General features: G+C 41.4%; 1 protein-coding gene across 1 annotated transcript; it reads right to left on the bottom strand.

Annotated features, from left to right (window-relative positions):
* Window positions 1-13,898: 13,898 nt before the first annotated feature.
* LOC135623435 (3-phosphoshikimate 1-carboxyvinyltransferase 2-like) lies at window positions 13,899-25,677 on the bottom strand. The gene is made up of 8 exons (XM_065126397.1): window positions 25,226-25,677; window positions 24,666-24,910; window positions 24,430-24,583; window positions 15,061-15,275; window positions 14,856-14,973; window positions 14,551-14,761; window positions 14,398-14,459; window positions 13,899-14,314 (listed from the first exon to the last, which is right to left on the bottom strand). Exons 1-8 carry the CDS (start codon window positions 25,556-25,558, stop codon window positions 14,096-14,098), a joined length of 1,557 nt encoding a protein of 518 aa, XP_064982469.1. The 5' UTR covers window positions 25,559-25,677; the 3' UTR covers window positions 13,899-14,095.
* Window positions 25,678-25,738: the final 61 nt, after the last annotated feature.

Below are 25,738 nucleotides of genomic sequence, written 5' to 3'. Positions count from 1 at the left end.
TAAGCAAGATAGCGAATCGTGATATAGGTGAGTCTCGAGGGAATCAACCAACTCAACCTATACTGGGAATCGGTTCCTACTTATAACGATGGAAGGCCACGTGGGTCAATTTAATTGCCTCACGTTTACTGACTTAATATTATCGAGAGAGATGTTTCTATGATTTGGTCTCCTAATATGACATGTCATACATATACATATTTAATATATATCTACATCGCCTGCAAATATATATACATATCTAGTATGTGTATAAGCAATCACACCAGATGATCATGGACCACAACCTAATGTGATTAGACCCAAGCCAGTAGGCCTAATCACTCACATCAAGATCTATGTGTGCAACGGTGCATCTCCATGCCTTATGATCGTCCATCTAGTCCTCGTCAATTCCGTCGATATCTCGATGCATCTTCATGCATCGCGATCGGCCATCTTATGGGTCCCGCTATCGCATCCACGCTCCCGCTGCGCCTCATGTGATTACAACTTAATCATAGGCACGCAAACCCGACAATAAACGAGAAATATAATGGAGGCTCATAGATCCTAATAATAATAATCACAAGTACACATATCACACGGTCCATGATCATTCGTCCACACATCATACATCACATGTATAAATAATCATCATCATGTAGGACTACTAGATAATAATAAAAATAATAATCAACTAAACTTTTTAATTAAATAGTATTTTATGAAATTAGGGAAATATTGGGAATTTTTTAATTCCTAGGGGTATTTTCATAATTTAGATAAAAGATATAAATTGTAATTTCTCAAATTCACAGGGGTAAAACTATCTTTTTGCCCAAAACCCAAAGTCCCTCTCCCTCTTTGTTGTTGCTATTACCGCCGCCACCTTGCCGGCGGCGGCAGGTGCAACGGGGCCGGGGCACCGCCCCTGCAGGTGGGCGTCCCCGTGGGTAGGACTGGCCTCGCAGGCGGGCTCCCCTATGGGCAGCGCTACCCCCGCGAGCGGGCACCCCTGTCGGCGTCGCCCCTTTCGCAGGTGGTTCTGCCCGCGAGGCAGTGCCCGCAAGCGGTGCTGCCTCGCCGGGGGTTTTTCCCGCGGGAGTAGCGACCATAAGCGCCGCTGCCCTACGGCGCGTCACCCTGCGTGAGCAGCGGCCGCAGGCACCGTTGCCCTATGGTACCTCTGCCCGCTGGCTTCTAGCCCCGCTGGCCGTAAGCCTGCTGCAGGCACAGCGCTTGCGCTTGCGTCGGCGTTGTGCTGCCTGGCTGCGATTGCCACTGTAAGTGGCTGTAAGCACGTAGATCGAGGGCGGCAACTATTGTTGCCCTTGTTTTTGCGTCAACGATTTTGACGTTAAAATTCTTCCTAAACACAACACACGTAGTTCAAAACCAATCATTCGCATGAACAACCTGGCTCTGATACCACTGTTGGGAAAATCTTTGGGGGCGACATCACTTACGCAGCGGAAGAACAAGAAAACAAAATCCCCGATTTCCAAAGTGATGTTCGTCGTTGTGCGAAGATTGGTGCGCAAAATCCGTGAAACTAAAATACTACGTATAGAATAGATTGTGTTACCTAGGGAAATCGTATATCCATGTTTCCTTGCAGATTCTTAAGAGAGAGTGAAGGAGGTCAAGCGTCCTCCTCTCTAGCGGTGATCCACACAGTAGGGCTGCGACGACGCTCCTCAAAACTCTAGGCCTGCTCTGTGGTGGAGAGGGGAAGGAGAATAGGAGAGGCAAGCAAAGGCTTTAGCCTACGAGGCTTTGAATCCCTCCTATTTATAGAGGTCCCCTGTCAAACTCTAATGGATCCTCGCCTAGTAGGTATTGGATCTGCATCCAATAACCCAAGCCTTTTAGATTTGTGGATCTCTATCCAATAATCTCTCATGTGCTCTTATTGGATCTCGTCCATAGGATCCAATAATTCAGGGGCTTTTTAGATATCAAATAAGACAAGGGCTCCGTCGAATATCTCATATCTGAACCTCTACTCATCGCAATGCCTACCATATGTGTGTAACCCTCTAGGCCCAATATCGAGCTGGTCATAAGTCATACCTATCAGAACTCCTTCTAACTCGGTGAATTATTATCTCTGTAATAATTCACTTGACCTATCGACTACGGACGTACTAGGTCACTACACCGTAGTCCTCAGACGATACAGGGGAATCCAATCCATTGGACCTGTCTATCCTCCGTTACCGTGTACCTAGAGTCCCTCATCCATCTAATATCTTAGAGATCGTATATCGAGCATGGTGTTGTCAGACCCATACGGTTTCTACTCGAGTCTCGCTCTAATCGGATTCTCCCGGAGAACGCTTTCTCTCTCACCCCGAATGACCCTGGCCAGGAATTTGTCTGAGCAAGAACACATGAGATATTCCTCTCATGACGCCGAGAGTGGATGATCATCTATTGACACTCAATAGCCCTCATAAAGTGGACTACCACTCCTATTGACCAACTGTACTAGATCTAGGATAGCCAAACCTATAAGTCTGGTATCAAAGAGTGGAGCACTCATATAGGACATCCTTGGTTTCTCAAGTCTAAGGACCAAATATACCACTAGGACTACGGAATCGCTGTCTGACAATAAGGCATCATCAACCATCCAACATTCCGTAAGCAGATCAATCAACGGACTCATTCTCCAATGAGCACCTGTACTGTATCCCTAGTATCCCTACACGAGCATTTATGAGACCAGCTGCATCCATCATATGGACGGATATACAGCACACTAGTTTGTTTGGTTATCATAATGTCCCTCTCTAGTAACCTATAACCGAGATTATTTAGAATATGTGTTTAAAGACGAATCGATCTCATTTTCATGATCTCATCACGATCCGATTTCCATTACACAAATATAAGGACATCACAATATATATATATATATATATATGTATATATATATATATATATATGTATATATATATATATATATGTATATATATATATATATATATGTATATATATATATATCTATGTATATATATATATATGTATGTATATATATATATGTATGTATGTATATATATATATATATGTATGTATATATATATATATATGTATGTATATATATATATGTATGTATATATATATATGTATGTATACATATATATGTATGTATACATACATATATATGTATACATACATATATATGTATGTATACATATATATATATATATATATATGTATATATATGTATATATACATATATACATATATACATATGTATATATACATATGTACATATATATATATATATGTATATATACATATATACATATGTATATATACATATATACATATGTATATATACATATATACATATGTATATATACATATATACATATGTATATATACATATATACATATGTATATATACATATATACATATGTATATATACATATATACATATATATATATATATATACATATATATATATACATATATATATATATACATATATATATATATACATATATATATATATATATATGCAATAGTTATAAAGTGATATATGCAAAAATATAATAAGTAAAAAGATTTTGTATCAAGTCACACGTGCCATCACTCAAATGATTGGCTTGTTGGGCACTTATGACTAGCACCTTTAACAAGCGAAGATCAACCTCCTTCTTACACCCCTCTTCTCCTTTTCATAGGTTTAGGAGACAACCTTTACAAGCACTCACTCCTCTCTCAAGCTATTTTAACACTTAGACTAGAAGAGGAGGATTCTCACAAGAGATTACAATAGCGTTTTTCCCTTTTTAAATTCTCTATGCTTGTGCATCTTAACCAGGGATGAGAGGGGTATTTATAGGCTTCAAGTTGATTCAAACTTGGAGCCTAAAAATATCTTATCCTGGGCTTCCTAGGTACGGGCGATACCACCACCTGACATCCTGACACTAGGCGGTACCACCGCTTGATAGAGTTCGGATATAGAGCTCTGGCAGTACCACCGCCTGATAAGGGTGGTACCACCGTTGGTAGCATTTACTACTAGCGGTACCACCACCCAGTTTGGGCGGGTTTCCTGGGTTCGGACAGTACCACCACCAATGTTAGTCTGACATTGACATTACACTGGGCGGTACCACCGTTTGGGTCCCTGCCACTAGGCGGTACCATCGCCTGGCACCCTGCCAGGGGTGGTTCCACCGCTCAGACCAGCGGTACACTACCTGACACAGTCTTGAAGACTATGCCATGACAGTGCCACTTGTTGGGTTATTATTTGGGCCTTTCATTGGGCCCAACTGACCCCTAATTGGGTTGGCCCAATTCCAATCCCAATTACGTGCTAACTACGAAATTTAAAATATTTCCTAAGCTAAACAAGTTTGTAAGTCTAAGTTTCTTCCGGCAAGCTTTCAACAATCTTCCGGTGAACTTCCGATGATCTCTTGGCAATGTTCCAGCAGACTCCCGGTAAGCTCCTGGACTTCATGACGATCTTCTTGGCGAGTTCCGACGAGCTTCTTTGGTAAGCTCCTGGACTTCTCGGTTGGTTCCGACAGAACTTCCGACGAACTCTCGAACTCCCAACGAAATCAAGTTCTTGACTTCGGGACTTCATTTTGCTTTTTGCCTTGCTATTGTTGAATCTTATATTTTGATGATGAAACCAATTGATAAGTGTTTATGATTTGATCTATGTTTTGAGTGACGCTGGATGCTTCGATCAGGGAGAGACATTTAAAGCAAGAAGAATCATGTTGGGTTGGAGAAACATGTTAGAAGATTGAATGTCGAGTCGGAGGATCGGTCAACGTATCGATAGAAGGCATTGAGCCAAGAAGAGTGGATATTGCGCCAAGGATATTGGAGTTGCAGAGTCAACTGGCCAATTGGGCAATAGGCCACAAGAGAAGACGATGCGCCGAAGAATCGAACGAAGCGTCGAGGGACCAATGACATGTCGGACAACACGATTAATGATTAGTATTAATTGTCTAGATTGAATTGTGTTTTACATGTGTAGGATTAACTATGATAGCAAGGCATAAAGTAAAATGAAGTCCCGGAGTCAAGGACGTGATTTCGTTGGGAGTTCGAGAGTTTGTCGGAAGTCCGAACGTTTATCGGAAGTTCTGTTGGAACCAGTCGAGAAGTCTCGGAGCTTGCCAGAGAAGCTCGTCGGAACTCGCCAAGAAGATAGTCGTGAAGTCCAGGAGCTTGCCAGGAGTCCGCTAGATCATTGCCAAGAGATCGTCGGAAGTTCGCCGGAAGATCGTCGGAAGCTCGCCAGAAGAAACCAAGACTTACGGACTTGTTTAGCTTAAGTATGTCTTAGATTTCATAGTTATCACATAATTGGGTTTGCAATTGGGCCAACCCAATTATGGGTCAGTAGGGCCCATGTAAGAACTGTGTTGGTCCCAATAAAAAGGCCTAAACAATGCCCCAAGAGGTGACATTGTCATGGCACAGTCTCCAAGACTGTGTCAGGCGGTGGTACCGCCCAAACACAGCCTTCGAGAGGCTGCAGGCGATGGTACCGCCAATCTGGGTGGTGGTACTGCCTAGTGCAATGTTAATGTCAGACTAACACTAGCGTGGTACCGCCCAGCACAAGCGATGGTACCATCCGGACATAGGAAACCTAAGATGAGATGCTTTTAGGCTCCAAGTTTGAATCAACTTAAAGCCTATAAATACCCCTCTCATCCTTGGTCAACATACACAAGACTTGAGAGTAAAAATAGAAAGAAACACCGTTGCAATCTTGTGTGAACTCCTCTCAAAATTTCTAAGTGTTAGAATAGTTTGAGAGAGGAGTAAGTGGGGGAGTAAGGGTTATCTCCTAAACTCAGTAAAAGGATAATCGAGTTGTAAAAAGTGGTTGGTCTTCATCTATTGAAGGAAGACCGATAGTGGATGTTGGTGGCCTCGACGGAAGAGGAATTAGCTGAGTGGATGTAGGTCATAACGATCGAACCACTATAAAATTAGCGTGTTCTCTGGTTTGCATTTACTTCTTACCATTTACATACTGCAAACTGAATCTTTACTTGCCTACTACATTCACTTTATAAACGTATGCTTTCAAAGTTATTACCTTTATGAAACAATTTTTCGTCGGAAACAGATTTAATCGAAATGAAGTTTTAAACCGACGTTATTTTATCGCTGCACTAATTCACCCCTCTTAGTGCCGACTCCTGTTCCCAACACCACCGCCTATATTGGGTAATACCATCGCTTACCACCCTAAGCACTGGGGGTACTACTACTTGACACAGTTTGGGAGACTATGTTCTGGTGGTATCAATTCTTAACATTGGGTGGTACTACCATCAGGTTTTTTTGGAAAAGTATATTTCGTACTTTCCAGCTCACAAGTGGTTCTATTGCTTGACCCAACCTCAAGTCATTGAATTGGCCTTCCAAGAGGCCTAATTCAACCCTGATTCAGGCTCAACGGGCTCCTAATCAAGTTGGCATGGCTACACCTAAAATTAACTCAATTAGATAGTTAAACTACTTCGATCAAGACTCAACAATTATAATCATGAAGCCTATATTGTTCAGCATGTCATCTTGTTCATCCGGCACTTTGTGCGAACCTTTAGTGCATCATCCTTTCCTTCAGCGTATTGCTCGATCCATCGGCATGTTAACCTCCTGTAGCATCAAGTCTTCTTAGCGCAATACCTGATCCTTTCGGCCCGATACCTGAACTCATGACATGAATTCTATCCTCCGAAACATCGACCAATCATTAGGCCCGACATCCAATCTCTAACATGATGCTCTCCGGCCCAACATATAATTTTGTTTCAATGATTCTAAGTCTATAATTGAAATTTCTCCTATGTTACTTAAATGCTCGTTACATTATAAACTTATCAATTGATTTTATCTTCAAAATCCGAGATTCAACAACCCCTAATATCATTAAAATCAATTAAGGTGTATTAGTTAGTAAGGAGATAACAAAATGAACCATATCCATAAGAAGGATTAACTTTCCTCGTCGATTTCTAATATAGAGCTAAAATTAGATATACAGTCAATTTACAAGTTTTGAAAGAGTAGAGAGACCCCAAATACACCGTTGAGAATTAATGCAATGTTCTGGAAGAGAAGAGAGGCCTCAAATACACCGTTGAGAACTAATCTATTGCATATTCGAGTTTGCGGATTGCTTAGATTTTAAAACATGGAGTGGGAACCAGGCAAAAAGAAACCTTTTTTATAGCAAGATTAATCTTCATAGAATTATTATAAATTCTAGAGCTTGAAACTAAGAGACAAGTTGCTCTCATGATGTAGCTAGATGGTTTTTAATTGGAATATAATCTACTTGAAGATCCTCATCAAAGCCCAATATATCTATATCCCATAATGCTTATAAGTCTTAGCCAAGTGATAGCTCCATTTTGTAATACGTCCTCTAATTTTATCGAAAGGCAGCTCTCTACTCAAGGCTATCATTATACTTCAGTACTAAGTCGATTCTGATACTAATTGTCATAATCTATCTTGATAGAATAATTAATATATTAATTTTATTAAGTCGGAACAATTAACTCGAAATGCTTAAATTATAACCTTACAAATCAATATTAATTTTTTACTCACTTCTAACATTCAACCAAATCTCTAATATTTGAATTCGTAGTTTGTTATGCTGTATTACATAATTTTTCTGAAGACGAGCATCGATATCAACTTTTGTAAGAATTCAATAGAATATTGAATTCGGTACACGTTTATCAAAATATTGCGACCAGAGTTAAATAGTTAGCAAATTGAATTAATGGGTATCATAGTTTGGATCTTTTATGTATATATTACTAATGTAACATATATGGAATTCAAATGTTTATATGTTAGTATTCTGAACCAGATTTTTCTAACTGTTTGAGAAATCTCTCTTCTAACCTGTATAAAAGGAAGGGGATATGTTATCAGAGCAGTTCCTACTTATATTTATTTTCTAACATGGTATCAGAGCAGTTCCTCCTTGGCGACAGTAGTATCGCCGTGTGGTAGCCACGAATTCAGGTCTTGCTTTTCTTCGTCGGCCTTGCTCCCTCTCCTATTTGTTGCCTACAGTAGACACTCTTCGCCGCCGTCATGCAAGGAGGAAAACATTCTCTCACTGCCTCCTCAATAGCGGTGAACGGCGAACAGCGATGTCTTCCTCGCTCCCCAGCCAGCAGCAGTCGCAATTACTGCATCTTCCTCTACCGTAGCAGCTTTTGCTGCCACTTCCCTCTACACAACGGCGCCTCCTTAACGGTGGTGTCCTCCTCCTCAATAGCGACGAACAGCGAATAACGATGTCTTCCTCGCTCAGTCTCCCTTGCTTAACAACGGTTATCGCGTCTTCCTCTTTCGTTGTCACAGCCACTTCCCGACTAACAGCAGCCACAACCATTGCATCTTCCTTCCTCTACCGCAACAGCTTTTGCTGCCGCTTTCCTCTATACATCTAATTGCTGCAGATTTCTCTCATTGTAATTTCCTTGAGTACCACTACAGTTATCGCGGCCATCTTCCAGCGAACTGCAACCTCTACAATCTGCTGCAGCAAGCAGCAATCCACAGCAGCGAACCGTAGTCTTGAGTACCGCTGCAGTTTTCGTGGCCATCTTCTGGCGAACTGCAGCCTCTACAATCTGCTGCAGCAAGCAATAATCCACAGCAGCTGCCGGCAGCTTTGGGCACTATTGTAGATTGCCCAATCTGCTGCAGCAATCTACAGCAGCAGCCCCCTCCCTCATTCTCCACCTTGTGTGACCTGAGTATCACATAAGGTTCGCTGCATCTCTTCTGCCAAAAAAAAAAAAACACAAAAAAAAGACAAATGTCTTCGTTCACTTCTTCTGATGTTTCAGTTCCTATAGGGACTCCCACTTCTTGTTCTTTTACAGGGCTTATCTCCATCAATGCTATCACACTAATCCCTTTTAAGTTATCAAAGGGTGGCAACTATGCGTCCTGGCGAGCTCAATTTTCTAATCTTTTATTTGGATATGACTTGTTAGGTTATATTGATGGCTCTTTCAGTTGTCCTCTGGCCATGCTCAACATCCCCGGCGATCCCAGTCCAGTACCCAATCCAGCTCACAAACTGTGGCTACGTCACTATCTCTGATTATGGTGACGAAACAAGAGGGAAGTACTATCTATGATTATCTACAACATATCAAGGTTATCATTGATGACTTGGCCTTGATAGGTCATTCCCTATGTGACGAAGAGGTTGTCATTCATACCCTCAATGGTCTCGACACTGACTACAAGGAATTGGTTGTTGTAATTCGAGCACGCAACTCGCCAGTCTCATTTGAAGATCTCTATTATAAACCGACTGACTATGAGATGTACTTGAAGCGTGCGGACAAACTGCCTGGATCAACTATCATAGCTTAAGTCGATCACAAGTCTAAACAAAAGAGCACTTGGTACTCGCTGAACATCTCTGTGAGTTCTATGCAACACCCCTCCTATCCTCCTAGTCATCACTTCTCGCAAAGTGGTAACTCCAGCCATCATCCGTCTTGGCATCTTGCCCTACCGAGCCATCAAAGACGGGTCGTTTGCCAATTGTGTGACAAAGTCGGCCACTCCGTTAAAGTTTGCTGGTCTCGTCCCCGCCTCCCTGCTTCGTCACACTGGCCTCAGGCAAATCTCCTAACTTCTCCGACACCTAGCTAGTCCAACTGGATTGTCAACTCTGGTGCCTCTCATCACATCACCGTTGATCTTCAGAATTTGTCTCTTCACAATCCCTATGGCGGCGATGAAGATATCATCATCGGTGATGGTAAAGGACTTCCTATAACTCATACTGGTTCCACAACGCTTAATTCTGACTCTAATACATTTACCCTCGATGATGTTTTATGCACCCCTCATATTAAACGCAACCTCATTTCTGTTTCTTAATTTTGCAAACATAACAATACTTCCATTGAATTCTTTCCTGATTCATTTCTTGTTAAGGACTTGAGCACGGGGGCATCATTGGTCCAAGGCCCGAATAAAGACAATATTTACGAATGGCCACCAACCTCTCGAATAACTCAGCCTACTGTTCATTCTTTTGTTGTGGCATCAGTTGATGTGTGGCATCGTCGGCTTAGTCATCCCTCGTCCTATATTCAGCAGAAATTATTATCTTGTCACTCTCTTCCTCTTTTTAAGTCCACTAATTCTATGATGCATTGTGATGCCTGTCTTAGTAATAAAACCCATTGGCAGCCTTTTGGCTCATCTTCCATTTCCTCCTCTAAACCTTTTGAAATTATATATACTGATGTTTGGGGTCCTGCTCCAATCTTATCTTTTGATAAGTTTCGATTTTATGTTATTTTTGTAGATCACTTCTCTAACTACACATGGATATATCCTCTTTCTCATAAATCTGACGTTTCTCGCATTTTTTCCACTTTCTAGAAGTTGGTCGAAAACTATTTTCAGTCTACCATTAAAACAGTCTACTCTGATGGTGGCGGTGAATATCAAGCCCTAGCATCCCATCTCCCAGCTTGTGGCATTCAACACCTCAAGTCTCCCCCATATACTCCTCAACTAGTTGGTTCTACCAAACACAAACATCGGCATATAGTAGAAACTAGACTCACACTTCTACATCAGGCTTCCATGCCTTCAACTTTTTGGACAGCAGCCTTTCAAACTGCTGTCTACCTAATTAATCGAATGCCTACACCAGTTCTATAATACCAGTCCCCCTTTGACACACTATTTCACAAACCCCCTAACCTTCGTAAACTCCGAGTGTTCAGTTGTTTATGTTATTCTTGGTTACGTCCCTATGCCTCTCATAAGTTAACATCTTAATCTACTCCTTGCGTCTTTATTGGTTACTCACTTGAACATAATGCTTTCCATTGCTATAATCTCCACACTCACAAAATCTTCATATCACGTCACGTTGTTTTTGTTGAGTTTAACTTTCCTTTCCAAACCCTTCCATATCCTGCCATACGGACCACTTCACTATCTCATTGGAGTATACCTTCGGACCAATCGGACGAGCCTCCCATGACTTTGTCTACTTCCTCCCCTCCTGATCCGCACTATATCACTCCAGTTCAACACTTGCCTGTTTCCTCTATTCCTACTCCACTCCACTCTTCCCCAATTGATGGGGCAATATGTTCCGAAACACAATCATCCTCTTTACCTCCTTCTCACCCAAGTGCCCCTGACGTGTCTCCACTTGACCCGGCTTATGCCACAGATCCTCACCCAACATCACCTCTCAATCCTGTCGTCTCCAATCATCCTATGACCACTTGCTCTAAGCATGGTATTTTTAAACCTCGTCAGGTGCTTAACCTACAAGCTATCATGAATTCCTCATCCCCCAACGTTGAACCCACCACCTTCACTCAAGCCCAAAAATCTCCGCATTGGCGTACTGTCATGAGTGAGGAATATAATGCCCTCCTCCGTAATTCAACGTGGGATCTCATTCCTTTCCATCCTTCACAAAACATCATCGGGTGTAAGTGGGTCTTTAGAATTAAGCGGAACCCAAATGGCTCTGTTGCCCGATATAAGGCACGCCTGGTCGCCAAAGGGTTTTATCAACGACCTGGAGTTGATTTCACTGAGACGTTTAGTCCTGTTGTTAAACCCACTACAATCCGGCTTATCTTGAGTCTGGCTACCACTAAAGGCTAGTAATTATGATAATTGGATGTTAATAATGCCTTTCTACGGGGATCTCTATCCGAAAATGTTTTTATGTAATAACCCCCCGGTTTCACTCATCCTCAGTATCCACAGCATGTTTTCAAACTTCGGAAAGCCATTTATGGACTTCGTCAGGCTCCGAGAGCTTGGTACACTGTACTTAGCTCATTTTTTACTTTTGTCGACTTTCTTAACTCCAAATCTAACACTTCGTTGTTTCTGCGATATCATCATGGAAACACAATGTATATTCTAGTATATATGGATAATATTATTGTCACAGGCAACAATCCCATCAGTATCCAAGCGTTCATCAAATAGTTGGCAGCTCGATTCTTGCTTAAGGATCTCGGACCCTTGAGCTACTTTCTGGGCATCGAAGTAGTTATTAAAGATTTGTTATTAAATACAAACATGCAGGATGAAAATGCAGTTACAACCCCCATCTCTACTAGTGGTTCTCTCAAATTATCGGATGGAAGTCCTGCTACGGAACCCACTCAATACTGCCAAGTTGTTGGCTCTTTACAATACTTAGCTCTCATGCATCCAGACATCTCATTTGCTGTCAACAAATTATCACAGTTTATGCAGCAACCATCTACTCTACACTGGTCTGCGGTCAAGAGAATTCTACGATATCTTAAAGGGACCCTAAATCATGGACTCTTTTTTCGTAAACACTCTCCACTTTGTCTTCATACCTTTGCCGATGCTGATTGGGCAGGTAACCTTGATGATAGAACATCCACATCAGGGTATATTATCTTTCTTGGTGCTCATCCAATCAGTTGGAGTTCTAAGAAGCAAAAGACAATCGCCCGGTCTACAACTGAAGCTGAATACCGTGCCATTGCCACTACCACTGCAGAACTCAATTGGATCACGAATCTACTCCAGGAACTCAACATCGATTCCACCCCTACAATATATTGTGATAATATTGGAGCTACCTATCTGTGCGCTAATCTGGTATTCCACTCCCGCATGAAACATATTGCTATCGATTTCCACTTTGTACGCGATCAAGTTGTCCGCCGTCAACTTCGTGTTTCTCATGTTCATACGACTGATCAATTGGTCGACTTATTTACGAAGCCTCTAGCTCGTAAACTTTTTGCATTACATCAGTCCAAGATTGGCCTCTTTGATCGAAGTACCATCTTGCGGGGGCATGATAAGTAGATGAGATTTCCCTAACTATTTGAGGAAATCTCTCTACTCTGTTGAGAGAAATCCTCTAACCTGTTGAGGAAAATTCTCTTTTCTAACCTGTATAAAAGGAAGGGGGATATGTTAATAATAATCAACTTCTTCTACAACTTGTTTATCTATTTATTTTCTAACATGTCACTTTGTGCTTTGCTTATCATCGACATGCAAGCAAGCACTCATTGTCGATATGCTTGTTGCTCACTCGCTATGTCAAAAATGACCCATTTTGGACTATTTTAACGTTGGCAAAACAGCATACCAAAATGCTATCCATCTCAACATCTTAGAACCCTTAGGTGGTAACACTTTGCTTGTTGTCCGTCCGATCATTACTTGCTCGCATAATAAAAAATGACTCCTTTTGGGTTATTTTCATATGTAGCAAATAATATTAGTCCTCTCACTGAAACCCCAAATGATACAGGTTTGGATGGGAGAATCTTTGCTTGTTATCTGCCTACACATTGCTTGCTCACACAACAAAAAACGATCCCTTTTGGATTGTTTTTGTGTTGTGGTAGGCACAATAAGTGATACACAATGTTAGCTATCTCAATACCTAAGAACCTCATATGGTGGAGGAACCTTATCATCTACTCGCTCATTGCTTTCTCGTACAGCAAAAATTAATCCCCTTTAGGCTGCATTCATATTTTGTGATAGGCATGACAAATAACACAAAATGTCACACAAAATGTCAATCATCTCAACACCTTAGAACCCTAAGTGGCATTTGGTTAGGCGAGGAAACTCTTAAGTGGCATCAGGACCTTAGAACCCTAAGTGGCATTTGGTTAGGCGAGGAAACTCTTAAGTGGCATCAGGCACACAACCTGTTTTGGACTACTTTCATATCTTATGGCCTGCATAACAAAAGACACGAAACATAAGCTATCTTCGTACCCTAAAACCCTCGAGTGGCTAAAGGATAGATGAGACCATCCGAGTAGCGAGATGATGCCACTCCTCACTGAAAACCTCATGTCAAGATTTATAATCTATCACACGTTGTAACTTAAAATGGCATACAACACATCCTCTACAAAAAAAACGCTGACGCAAATGCATAATGTGTCAAAACACAACCGACATTGGCAGCACAACTTTATGCTGCAGCAAAACAAAGAATTGTTCATAAAGAACACTGGCTTTTAAGTTCTAATCTCTTTGGGAGGTTCCATTCAGTTCTTTGTAAATCTTTCCAAGACATCAAAGTAGTCAGGGAAAGTCTTTCTTGTGCAGCCTGGATCTCTGATCGTGACAGGAACATCAGCACAAGCAGCTAAAGAGAATGCCATCGCCATCCTGTGATCGTCATATGTGTCGATTGCTGTTGCATTCAATTTTTCTGGGGGAGTAATGATACAGTAGTCAGGGCCTTCTTCCACTGTTGCTCCCAACTAATTCAACACATACAAACCAAGAACACATTAGAAAATGAAGCAATATATCCAAGTCACATGAAACATCAAACTTTACTAACCTTTCGAAGTTCTGTACAAATGGCTATCATCCTTTCGGTCTCCTTAACTCGCCATGAAGCCACTAACACCATAAGGTTAAAACAAATTATATGCGGTGTTTCTGCAAGACACTACTGCTTGGAGCACAACTATAAAAGAAAACTGAAACTAACCATCTCTTATGGCTGTCGGGCCATCGGCAAACAGTGCAATAACAGCGAGGGTCATGGCAACATCAGGCATCTTATTCATATTGACATCAATGCCATGCAAATGTTTCTTCTTGGAAGGATCCTGTGGTGGGCCAGTAACAGTCACACTATTCTCGGTCCATGATACCTTTGCTCCCATTTTTTTGAGAACTTCAGCAAATTTCACATCACCCTACATTCAAAGGAAAAATAAAAGATGATAAGAAACAACACAAGGCACAGCCTATATGCTTAAAGATCAGAAAATTTTGTGAATCCAGATTTACTTGTAGACTGGTTGTACCACAACCTTCCACAGTGACGGTGCCGCCAGTGATGGCAGCACCTGCTAAGAAATAACTAGCACTTGAAGCATCACCTTCAACATAGGCACTTCCTGGAGACCTATCACAGAAAAATATATTAAATGATAATAACATGATCTTTTATATTCCTGTATTAACTGGAATCATCATCAATCTGGAAACTTACGTGTACTTTTGAGCACCCTTGATGAAGAATTTGTCCCAATTATCAGTATGCTCAACCTTAACTCCAAAACGTTCCATCAGTTTCAGAGTCATTTCTACGTAAGGAATGGAAATGAGCTTATCAATGATCTCAATCTCCACATCTCCACGAGCTAGGGGAGCTGCCATGAGCAAAGCAGTCAAGTATTGGCTGCTAATGGAACCCGAGAGTTTCACCTGAAGAAAATGATATAGAAATGAAAAAAAAAAGGTCCTGTCATAAAACTAAGAAAATGAAACTAAATACATGGATATACTCCAGAAACACATAGGCAAGTTTGCATTTCCAAAAGCCAGAAAATTGCAAATTAAAATTATTTGTGCAAATATTTTAATTCAGTATATACATTCTTTTTTCTCCATTTCTTGGTTACAACAGAATTTGCACAAAAAGATCTCAAGTAACAGTGGCCTATACATTAAGAGTTCTGAGCTGTTGAACAACAGATGCCTGATTTTACTTGATTTATGTCCTGCAAGTACAACAGAGTACCTTCAAACAAGACTCAGGAAAAAAAGACCATTGGAGCAACATCCTCCAGGATAGAGAAACTCCTAAATCTGGTACTTAAATCCAGATGAAAATGTCCATTGTAAAATCAACATCTAAGAACTGTAGTGACCTGAAGTATAAACAAATGCGTGGACTAAAGCAAAAACTAGCCATGTAGAGTAATCCTTGAATGTAGTTTACGTAGTAAACCACTCCAAAAGAGTCCAATTCCTGCACTTTTAGATATTTCAATAGTTTTCTATGTTTTGGGTTTATCATCTGTATTTACATTCTTCTGGGTTTAGTTTCAATATCATTGGTGATCACAGATTCAATTTCAGTTTTAAAGTACTAAAAGAATCTAAAATAATGAGTTTCATAAGAATCAGTCATACCCTAGAATGACTTATCCAATCCACAGCAGGAAACTTTACTGAGTTATGGACTTAGACCAGTTGAGCCTATTCCAACTTGGTAAACCAAATCAAGATTGGCCAGCACTAAGCTGAGTAGCATGAACAACTTACAAGTTGTTGTGATGAGCTCAGAACTTCATTTTTATCTCTTCCTTTTCTGATTGACCAAAACATATTGGATGATATCCTTGTGGTTTTAATTATCATGCCACAAAAAAGTTAAAATAATATTATATTATGTGTAGCTAAACAAAAGCCGAAGTGCAAGTAGCCCAAGAGAAAGGCATTTATACAGCAAAAAGCTAGACCCAAATGGACATGTAAGAAATTGATATCAAGAAAATTTTAGCTATCTAAATGGCTATGTTCCTTTTGATAATTACATTCTTTTAGAATCTATGACCAAAAGAGGCTTCTTCAATGACATTAGAAACCAATAATCTGATATACTAAGATGAAGCTCCAAAACATTTCAAGATGATTCCTATTATGCATGAGCTTTTGCTATAGATATCCACTTAATGAAGAGAAATGAGTCAACAGATTTCATTAGCTATTGCACATTGGTTTTGAAAGACCATAATTTTGTTGGTTTCTTGGCTATGGGGGCCTAAAGTTATTTCAGAGATACTCCTTTCACATTGATCTTAACTTCTTGAATATGCATACTTTTGGTGCTTTGACTGAAATAGCTTTCAATGATGATGGCATAGGCTATGTGATAAAATGCCTTGGGTGATAAACAAGATCCCTATACATATAGGTTTTGAAAGATAGTTTTTAGTAAAATAGATTTCATAACTTTTTCCATGATGATGGCATCTGCTATGCAATCTAGTTGGCTGATAAAATGCCCTAGTGTGCTAAAATATCTATCTGCCTGTGATTTCCTTTCAGAAAGCCTACTTTTGTTTAAAACAGAATGTAATATTCTTAAATAGATAGAAATTAGCAACTCATTGGATTTATTTTCTTAATATCATGCCTTTGTTATTTAAATTCTTCAATGAATTCTACAACATGGTTTTAAAACCATACTATACCACCCTGTCACGGACTTAGCTGGTTTTGCCTAAGTCGTGCGGCACCCTTGCTGTCCGTCCGCAAAGGTCAGCCTCCCCGAAGCCTCCCCTTCGTCCCTTAGGACCAACAAAAGAGAAAACGGGTTAAAGAGAACACCTCAATCGGGATCCACAAGCAAGCATCTCCGAAAAACACTTCATAGACAATGCAAATTACAAACAGACTTTACAAGCTCTGAACAGTTGCATAACAAAGGGTAAAATGGTCCATTACAGACCGAAGAATCTCTCGCACGTGTCCACAGGACACAACCTTTATTTACAACCCTAAAGAGACCACAAGGCATGAACATGCCAAAAGACACGGACATACATAAGCATTACATCCAACATCCTGTTTAGAAGTTTGTCCGTGACATTCTCCCCCACTTATTCCTTCGACGTCCTTGTCGAAGCCTTTGTGAACACTGCAACTTCTCACCTTTGCTGAGTCTTCAATCTTCTGCTCCAGCTGCAATGTGCCTCCTGGCTCCCAACTGCTCTCCGCTGCTGATTTTGAGTCGTCGAACCTTTGATCCGCCATGCTGCTGCAACTCACCAATGACTCTGACTCTGGTGTAGGGTTGGCTGAATTGTGTTGATCCTTGTTGATTCCTGCGGATCCCCCGGATGAAGGAAAAGACCATCCTTACTGCGCCAGTCTCTCAGATTCCACATGCTGCTTGAACTGGGTGGATGCTTGTTAGAGCTTTAACGAGCATCGTCTCGCAAACTTCTGAAGTTTTGGGTCCTTCCTCCACAAAATTTGCTCATTGACTCTTCTTTCACTTAGTTGTCACATCCAAGTAGGTTCGCATCACTTCCGCTTTCGATTGGCATTTCGTTGGGAAATGAGGCGAACAATCTACTCTCAGTAGCACTGATCACCGTTGGTGAGGATTTGACAACCATTATCTTCCATTATCTTCGAAGGGTCTTTGAACTTGTGCAAAGCTCCTCTGCTGGATAGATAAGAGAATTGGGGTACTCGGTTTCGCCCATTCTCTTGATGGTTGAGAAGGCAAAGGTTACTTGACTTCGCCCGCCTCCTCGAGGTTGTACTCCATGCATCGAGCTGGTTACTGGCCTTCGCCTGCTCTTTGCTCACACTTCTGAAGCACTTGAAGTGTTTGCACTCCTTGCGTTGAGTTAGCTACTGTGATTCACCTTCTCAATGCCATCGAACTTCTGGAATGCGGGAAGTTTTCACCCCAACTTGAAGTAATTCTTTGATAGATGAGGTCGCCTTTGGGATTGTACTGTCTTCTCCATCAACCCTGCCGCCTACTCCACTAAGTAGCAAAGGTACAGCACCGCGTACTGCCTGCTTCGTTCCTTGGTTATGCACTCTTGCATGACCCGAAGTCCTTCACTTTCGGCTATCTTGATGAGAAGCTCATTGACACCGGTCTTACGAAGTTCTTCGGCCTCTGCCCTTCAGCCTTGTCTCGGTACTTGGAGATTGCCTCTGCATGCTTCGCCTCCTCGGCCCCTTTCACGACCAAGCGCTCTCCCTCCATGAGAGCAAGGGATCAATGACTTTCACGGAAATCCCGCCTCTGCGGTACCATGGCGCTGCCATGCCCATGGCCCTACTATCCGTCGCCTCACATCTGTATCCCTTTTTCTTCACAATCAGTAGATATGTCTCCGTGGCACTCCTCTAAGTCCACCTCCATTCTAACTGATGCTTGATTTTGGGTAGCTAAGTCCCTCTGGACTCGTCGTCGCTTCCTCGCCCTTTCGACCCCCTGCTTCAACACCTCTGTGTTCTCCAAGCAGACTGTTTGGTTGATGGAAAGACAGACTACAACTCCCAAGCATGGCTTCTGCCATCACGTTGTAGGGTTTGCACCGATTCTGTTCTCCTTAGCTTCCTTGGTAGCAACGTTCACTTACTCGACCTTGTCCTCTGACTTGTCGGACTCCCTTAAGCGAATATGAGCTCTAGAGGAGTCCAACTCTCCAACTACTTCGATCATACCTCTGCATGATCAAGTCTCTCCCATGGAACTCACTGGTACTTGCATTCGAACTTTTCCCTTGGTGGAACACAGCCCCCATATGCTGATGACCAAGGTTTTCATCCGATGCAAAATTCGATGCACGCACGGAAGACCCGCCTCTGTGGTACCATGGCCTTCACTCCTTGAATCCACAACCCTTCTCGCCGTCGTGTTGTTCACCGAAGTGGAGCTTCCAGTAGCTCCTGATCATACCTCCGTATGATCTAGTCCCTCACGGGGCTACTGTCGTGTGTATCGCATTGCCACGAACTGTTCCACCACGATCCGCTGCATTATGTCGCCTCGTGGTGACATCTCTATAGCATTCTGATCCTTGTGGAATAAACTCGAATTGTGAACCCTCAATGTGTGGCCTCTGCCAATACATCGCAGGGTCTCTTCCACCTTCGATTTTGTTCGCTCCTTTGGCAATCGACCTTCATCCACCCACTCTTGGGCCACACCTAGATGAAGCACCTCTCTAGGACAGTCCGTCGCCTAGTAGCTCCCGAAGTCCACCGACTTCGCTGAAATTTGTGCACCATTATCTGGATCCTGGGCCTCTACCCCTACCAGCACAATCTCTGCTGCGCACCGCTTCCTTCATACAACTTAAATGGCAACACTGTGGCATATTCTTCAAGAGTACCCGCCTCTGCGTCCTCTTGCCCCGTGCTAAGGCCTTCTGAACCCAACTTCACCTCCGCAAATTGAGTCGCCTTAGTTCCTCCATCAAATGCTTTCCCGAGATAAGGTGCATGTGCCCAGAAGCTCCCTTCGTCTTTGGCACCATGCAAGATGTGTCTGCTCCGTCAGAATGAAGGACCCATGGAACAACATGATCCTACCCTTGCCTCTGCAAGAGTTCATGTCTTTGACCTCTGTCTAAGGAAAGCACTGTGCTTCTGCTCCATGTTCCAACTTCTCTGCTGGCTCCCTTCATGCGGCTTGGGTACTTCGCCAAGTTACACCCAAGTTGCTTCGCTCCTCGTTTTCGCATTGAGTCGATGGTGGCCCTCGTGCCCACCATTCCACGAGTCAGCCCTCCCTTGAGTCCGATCTCCATATCGACTCTAAGTGTGCCTTCATTTGTGTTGCTTTAGGTCGCTCCCCCACTTGATCTCGCAATGCATCCACCAATGCATTCTCTCGAGCGAGATCATGCAACGACTCCTCGCTACTTGCTCAGTCCATCGAGCTTCGTAGAATTGTTGTTTGTTGAGGTACTCCTCAACATGTGAGATCCATCTCACCTGATTCTCCCTCTGGAGAGCCGGGACTTATCCCTCCTGGATAACTATCCCATTGGAGCAACATCTCTCTTCGTTTCGGAGACCACCATCCCCTTGGACTACTCCGATCTACTGAACAAACTGTGCATTGTTCTGCCTCCTGCAAACGCACTTGCTAAATTGCGCCTCCACGTCAATACAATCCCCGTTGCACCCCTCAAGACCTAGCAACATACTGAACTCGTTGCACACTTCAGCCTCTTACGGACGTATCCTTCACATGATGAAGAGAAAGTTTCAATGCTCCTTGGCGCCGAGTTTCGATCGCCTTGGGATGGCCACGAACAGTCCGTCGTCCGCATACAAGCCCATGCATGAGTACCGAATTCTTCAAGTTAACAATTCCCCTCACCTCTGTGAGCTTTGCAAAACTCTTTCGGTCGCTAAGCAACTCATTCCACCTTGCCTGGTCTCATCCTTTGCCAAGCGCCTCGCTTGCCTTGAGCACCATCAAGTATAGTTGTCAACGTTAAGCCGTAGCTCAAACTCAGCCATCCCAATCTTTGTGTGCTCCGCATTCTTCCAAGCTTGTATGTTCTCGTGGTGCCTCTTGTGCGAAGGGTTGGCCATTCCTCTGAATGTCAATCTCAGATGCCCGCTCCTTAGAGCAACTCCTTTCCCTACATCTCCATGCCCGTTTTCCCCCAAACGGTCGCGCGTGTGCTGACTGCCCTCAACGCAGCCCCGCTAGGTCCCCCACGTTTGCATGCTAAGTGTTTCTATGAGTGCTTGTCCCGCTCTGATACCATCTGTCACGGACTTAGCTGGTTTTGCCTAAGTCGTGCGGCACCCTTACGTGTCCGTCCGCAAAGGTCAGCCTCCCCTTCGTCCCTTAGGACCAACAAAAGAGAAAACGGGTTAAAGAGAACGCCTCAATCGGGATCCACAAGCAAACATCTCCGAAAAACACTTCATAGATAATGCAAATTACAAATAGACTTTACAAGCTCTGAACAGTTGCACAACAAAGGGTAAAATGGTCCATTACAGATCGAAGAATCTATCGCACGTGTCCACAGGACACAACCTTTATTTACAAGCCTAAAGAGGCCACAAGGCATGAACATGCCAAAAGACACGGACATATATAAGCATTACATCCAACATCCTGTTTAGAAGTTTGTCCGTGACAACCCGGTACGAGCGGTACATACTGATCCGCTTACAGACCAATACGTGGATTGCCCGCTACCGGGCGATATCAATGATCCAATATGAGGTTGTACTGAATGGGAACGGTCGAAATCGATCATTATCAGTTGTAATAGTGCTCTAACAGTCAATTTAATTGTTAGAGCCCTTCTCAAGGGTTTTTAAACCCTTTCTCCCCCCGAATTTAATCCATTTCACTCTCTCACTGTCTTAAACTTTCTCAAACTCATTTATTCTCACATTTTCTCTCTTATTCTCATATTCTCATTCTCCTAAACTCAACAAAGCAACGATTTATGAATTGATTCAAATTTAGGAGGCTAATTTAGGAGGATTAAGAGGAAGAACTTTCTAATCAAGATGTATGTATTTTCTTTCTAGATTTTTATTTATTTATGAAATTATTAAGCCTATTCTATGTGATGTATGACTTAATGTCTAATTTATTGTTTGATATATTTTTAGTAATAGAATAATATTAATAAAGGAGTAATTAAAGTATTTAATGTTGTGATTAGTGTGTTTAATATTGATTTATTCGAAATTATATACTTAATAGGTCAAATGTTTATATTTCATGCATAGTAAGTATTGGATCATGTGTTTGTGATGGTACAATAGGTTTAATTAGGTTTTCATAAAGTTATTTAATGCTGCGATTAGTGATTTTTAATGATGATTTCATTGAAATTTGATCAATATTAGGTCAATTCAATGTCTTTAATACCTATTAGGGTGTTTGACATGTTTATAGTGTTGAAAGAGAAGTAATTAGTGGGTAATTAACTATGTTAATCGTGTGATTAGTATATCTAATGATGATTTCATCGTAATTTGACATATATTAGATCAAAATTATGTATTTAATGCTTTTGAGCAGATAAGATAAAACCTACACGACATAGACACAGAACGAAACTCATCGTATTCACAATCATTGTATTATGGAGAATCTTACGACCAACGGTAGTACGATGATAGTTGGTTATACTTCTCCGAACAACAGTATGTTACAGAGCAGCAGATCAATAGCAAAAGTAGAAGTTTTGACATTCACCAATACATGCATGATGAGTCGCCTCGGACACGTGATTTACGACGATCAACCTACGACCATCACCTCATTGATGCACCAATAGCATATGGTGTATCAATACACTATGTCGTGGGATCACTTTCTGTATTGAGTCCGACAAACATATTATATTAATATGTAAATATATAGGATCGAGGACCCCAATCCACCACTCATAGAGGCTCGTCGTTCGTTTTGGTAGTAGAATCAAGTATATCTACATATGTGATTTCTTAATTCATTTGAATCTTAAAGTTTAAGTTGTATACAAAATAATCTAATAATACAATTAATTTTTCTATAGATAATTCAATATTAACAGAAGAACGATCCAGAATAGACCGAAATTACAAATATTGCACAAGGCTACTCTTCAAAGCTCGAAAAAGATATGTGACACTATTCTTACCTAATTTACATTAGTTTTGCTAAACTATACTAAATGTATATTTATTTTTAACTTAAAAATCCTATCTTAACTTTTTTTTCTATTTTTTTAAATATTTTTGGAGTGTTTTATGTCCTTTTTAGGTGTGCCACTCGGTACCTCGTACCGTACCGTACCAAGCAAAGACACCGATACGGTATAGTATTCAAAACCTTATTCTAGAGTATGAAGTAATATAAATTTAAGGGATTCCTTTGTCTACAATTGATAGAATATCTCAAGATGGATAAATTTTTTTATATGATTGGAATACAATTTTTGAAAATCAAGATTATTTATGACAGCAAAACAAGATGCAAAAGTATCACTACTTGGTCAGTGGAACTTGGAGTGAAGTTCTAAGATTAATACCATAGTATTGGCAAGGTGATAACTATGAATTATTTTTTGTCATGCATATTAGTTCCCCGTGCAACGTGTCAGGTAAATATTGGGATGTACTAGGTCAGTATTAAGATTACCCAACTAATTTCATAATATTTTTCCATCATCCAATTTCAAATGAATACTATTAAACCTAATTTTCTCTATTAATTCAACATGAAAAAAGATAACTATTTAGTTCTTCTCAAACACCACCCCAAATTAGTCAACATTAGCTATTAGAGAAAACCATAACAGAGCAACCTCAAGACAAAGTTGGCCTGTTTACACCTTCACTGGCTGTTTAACTAACGGTGAGCACTATTATTATAGCATCTTTTTTCCCGCGCTACATGTCTATATAATTTACTTAATTTTATGGATCACTTTGGAAAGAGAATAAACCCTAACCATTCAACATTTGTTTCATCTTTTTTTCCATAAGAAGGCACAAGCTCTTAGGCAGTTATCATATGTAAAGACAAAAACAAATAACACTTTCTTATCAGGTTGAATTAACCAGATATAATATAAAGGAAAAGAGAGAGAAGCACTGATACACAACACAAATGAATTTGTGGGACTATAAAATAAAACAAATAGTAGTAACAGTTTCAGTACAAATAAGAAATATCTGGAGAGATTAAGGTTCATAAAATCCTTAATAGGATACATATGATCTATTTCTCATTTCTAATATATATGTATATATATATATATACATATACATATACATATACATATATAATATGGATATTTATTTATTTCTTGAAAGAGCTATTAGCATTAATATAAGAAGTATGTTCACGCCATTTAGTGACAAAGAACCGAGTATCAACAATATGAAACATTCTTTTGTCTTTTTTCTTTCAAGGAAAAATTATCTATAGACTTGATCATGAAAAAGCAACTATTCTTCTTGGCATGCATATGTATATATATAAGGAAGCAAATAAGAGAAACATGATAGATATTGGAATTTGGATTCCAAACCTAGAAACAGGATAAGAGTTAGAAAGACTAACCTTTCCCCCTGGAAGGCCTCCCTTTGTGTTCACACGAACAGGAGGGCAGTTGGTGCCCATGAAGCAATCAACATCTGCACCGAGCTGCTTCAGACCAGCAACCAAGTCTCCTATTGGTCTTTCTCTCATTCTTGGAACCCCATCAAGTATGTAACTGAAGTATCAAAGGAGACAACTCTTATAATTGATTGTACAAAGATGAAGATATTTAGTTCAGATAGTAAGTACTAATAGACCTTGCATTTCCACCAGCAGCTGTGACAGCTGCTGTCAATGGCCGCATTGCAGTCCCTGCATTTCCCAAGAAGAGTTGAACTTCTTCTTTAGAAGCTTTACCCGCCGGGAACTGTCCACCGCATCCTACAACTATTGCTCTCTTAGTTGCAACATCATCTTCCACGGAAAGGCCAAGGGTTCTCAAAGCAGCAAGCATGTAGCGAACATCATCACTGTTCAACAAGTTGTCCACCACAGTGGTTCCCTGAAAACAGTTCCAAGGCAGATCAGAAAATAAGGAAGATCAAAGCAGGGAAAGCAAACACAGATTCAATGGAAACCGAGCAAGAAATTTCGATTCCCACAAAAGAGAAAAAAATTGAATTCGGACATTTCTTATGAATGGGCATTCTAGTTTATCATGGAAACTAAGCTAACTAAATGGATCGATCAAGGCATCAAATGAAACAAGATATCGTTGAAACCGGAAAACTGTCGACAAAGAGGACAATCGAAGATCAATCTTTTCCGCAGATTCACCAAAACCCCAAAGTTTCAATCTTTCGACCAAGAACCTCACCTCGGAGAGGGCAGCGAGGAGGAGGATCCGATTCGACAAGGACTTGGATCCCGGGAGCTTAACCGTACCGGAAATCTCCTTAATGGGCTGCAGCACAATCTCCGGCACCGCCGACGGCTTCTCAGCGGAGACCGCGACCGACGCCGAGACTCTGAGAGGCGCACTGCGCCTCCCGCAGCCTCCCGCCCTCAAGCCACCGAAAGAACCGGGCTTGGCGACGGATCCAACGGGAAGGGAGTAAGAAAGAGTCGTCGGTCGCCGAGCTCCACCGAGACGGGAGGGCGAAAGCACGGGATTCGCCTCGAAGCCCTTCGCCACAGTCGCCTGCGCCATCTCTCTCTCTCTCTCTCTCTCTCTTCGATTGATCTCAAAGACTCGAGGTGGACGAATGGGCACGCGTACCAACTTCGGCGACAACAAAAGGCCCGAATGACGAGATCACAGTACAGTCTGCGCACCGCATCCTCAATCGTGTTTGGAGTCGTTGTGTAACGAGTGTTATCTACCCCGACC

Source organism: Musa acuminata, chromosome BXJ2-9 (genome assembly GCF_036884655.1).
Source record: "Musa acuminata AAA Group cultivar baxijiao chromosome BXJ2-9, Cavendish_Baxijiao_AAA, whole genome shotgun sequence".
NCBI lineage: Eukaryota > Viridiplantae > Streptophyta > Magnoliopsida > Zingiberales > Musaceae > Musa > Musa acuminata.
Note: the sequence above shows the minus strand (reverse complement) of the source record. Positions and strands in the feature narration are given on the sequence as shown.

Coding starts and splice junctions, on each gene's coding strand:
- LOC135623435 (XM_065126397.1), bottom strand. CDS start 25,558: ATGGCGCAGGCGACTGTGGCGAAGGGCTTCGAGGCGAATCCCGTGCTT. Junction 14,974..15,060: donor AAGGGTGCTCAAAAGTACAC/GTAAGTTTCCAG, acceptor TTTCTGTGATAG/GTCTCCAGGAAGTGCCTATG. Junction 14,315..14,397: donor TTTGTACAGAACTTCGAAAG/GTTAGTAAAGTT, acceptor GTGTTGAATTAG/TTGGGAGCAACAGTGGAAGA.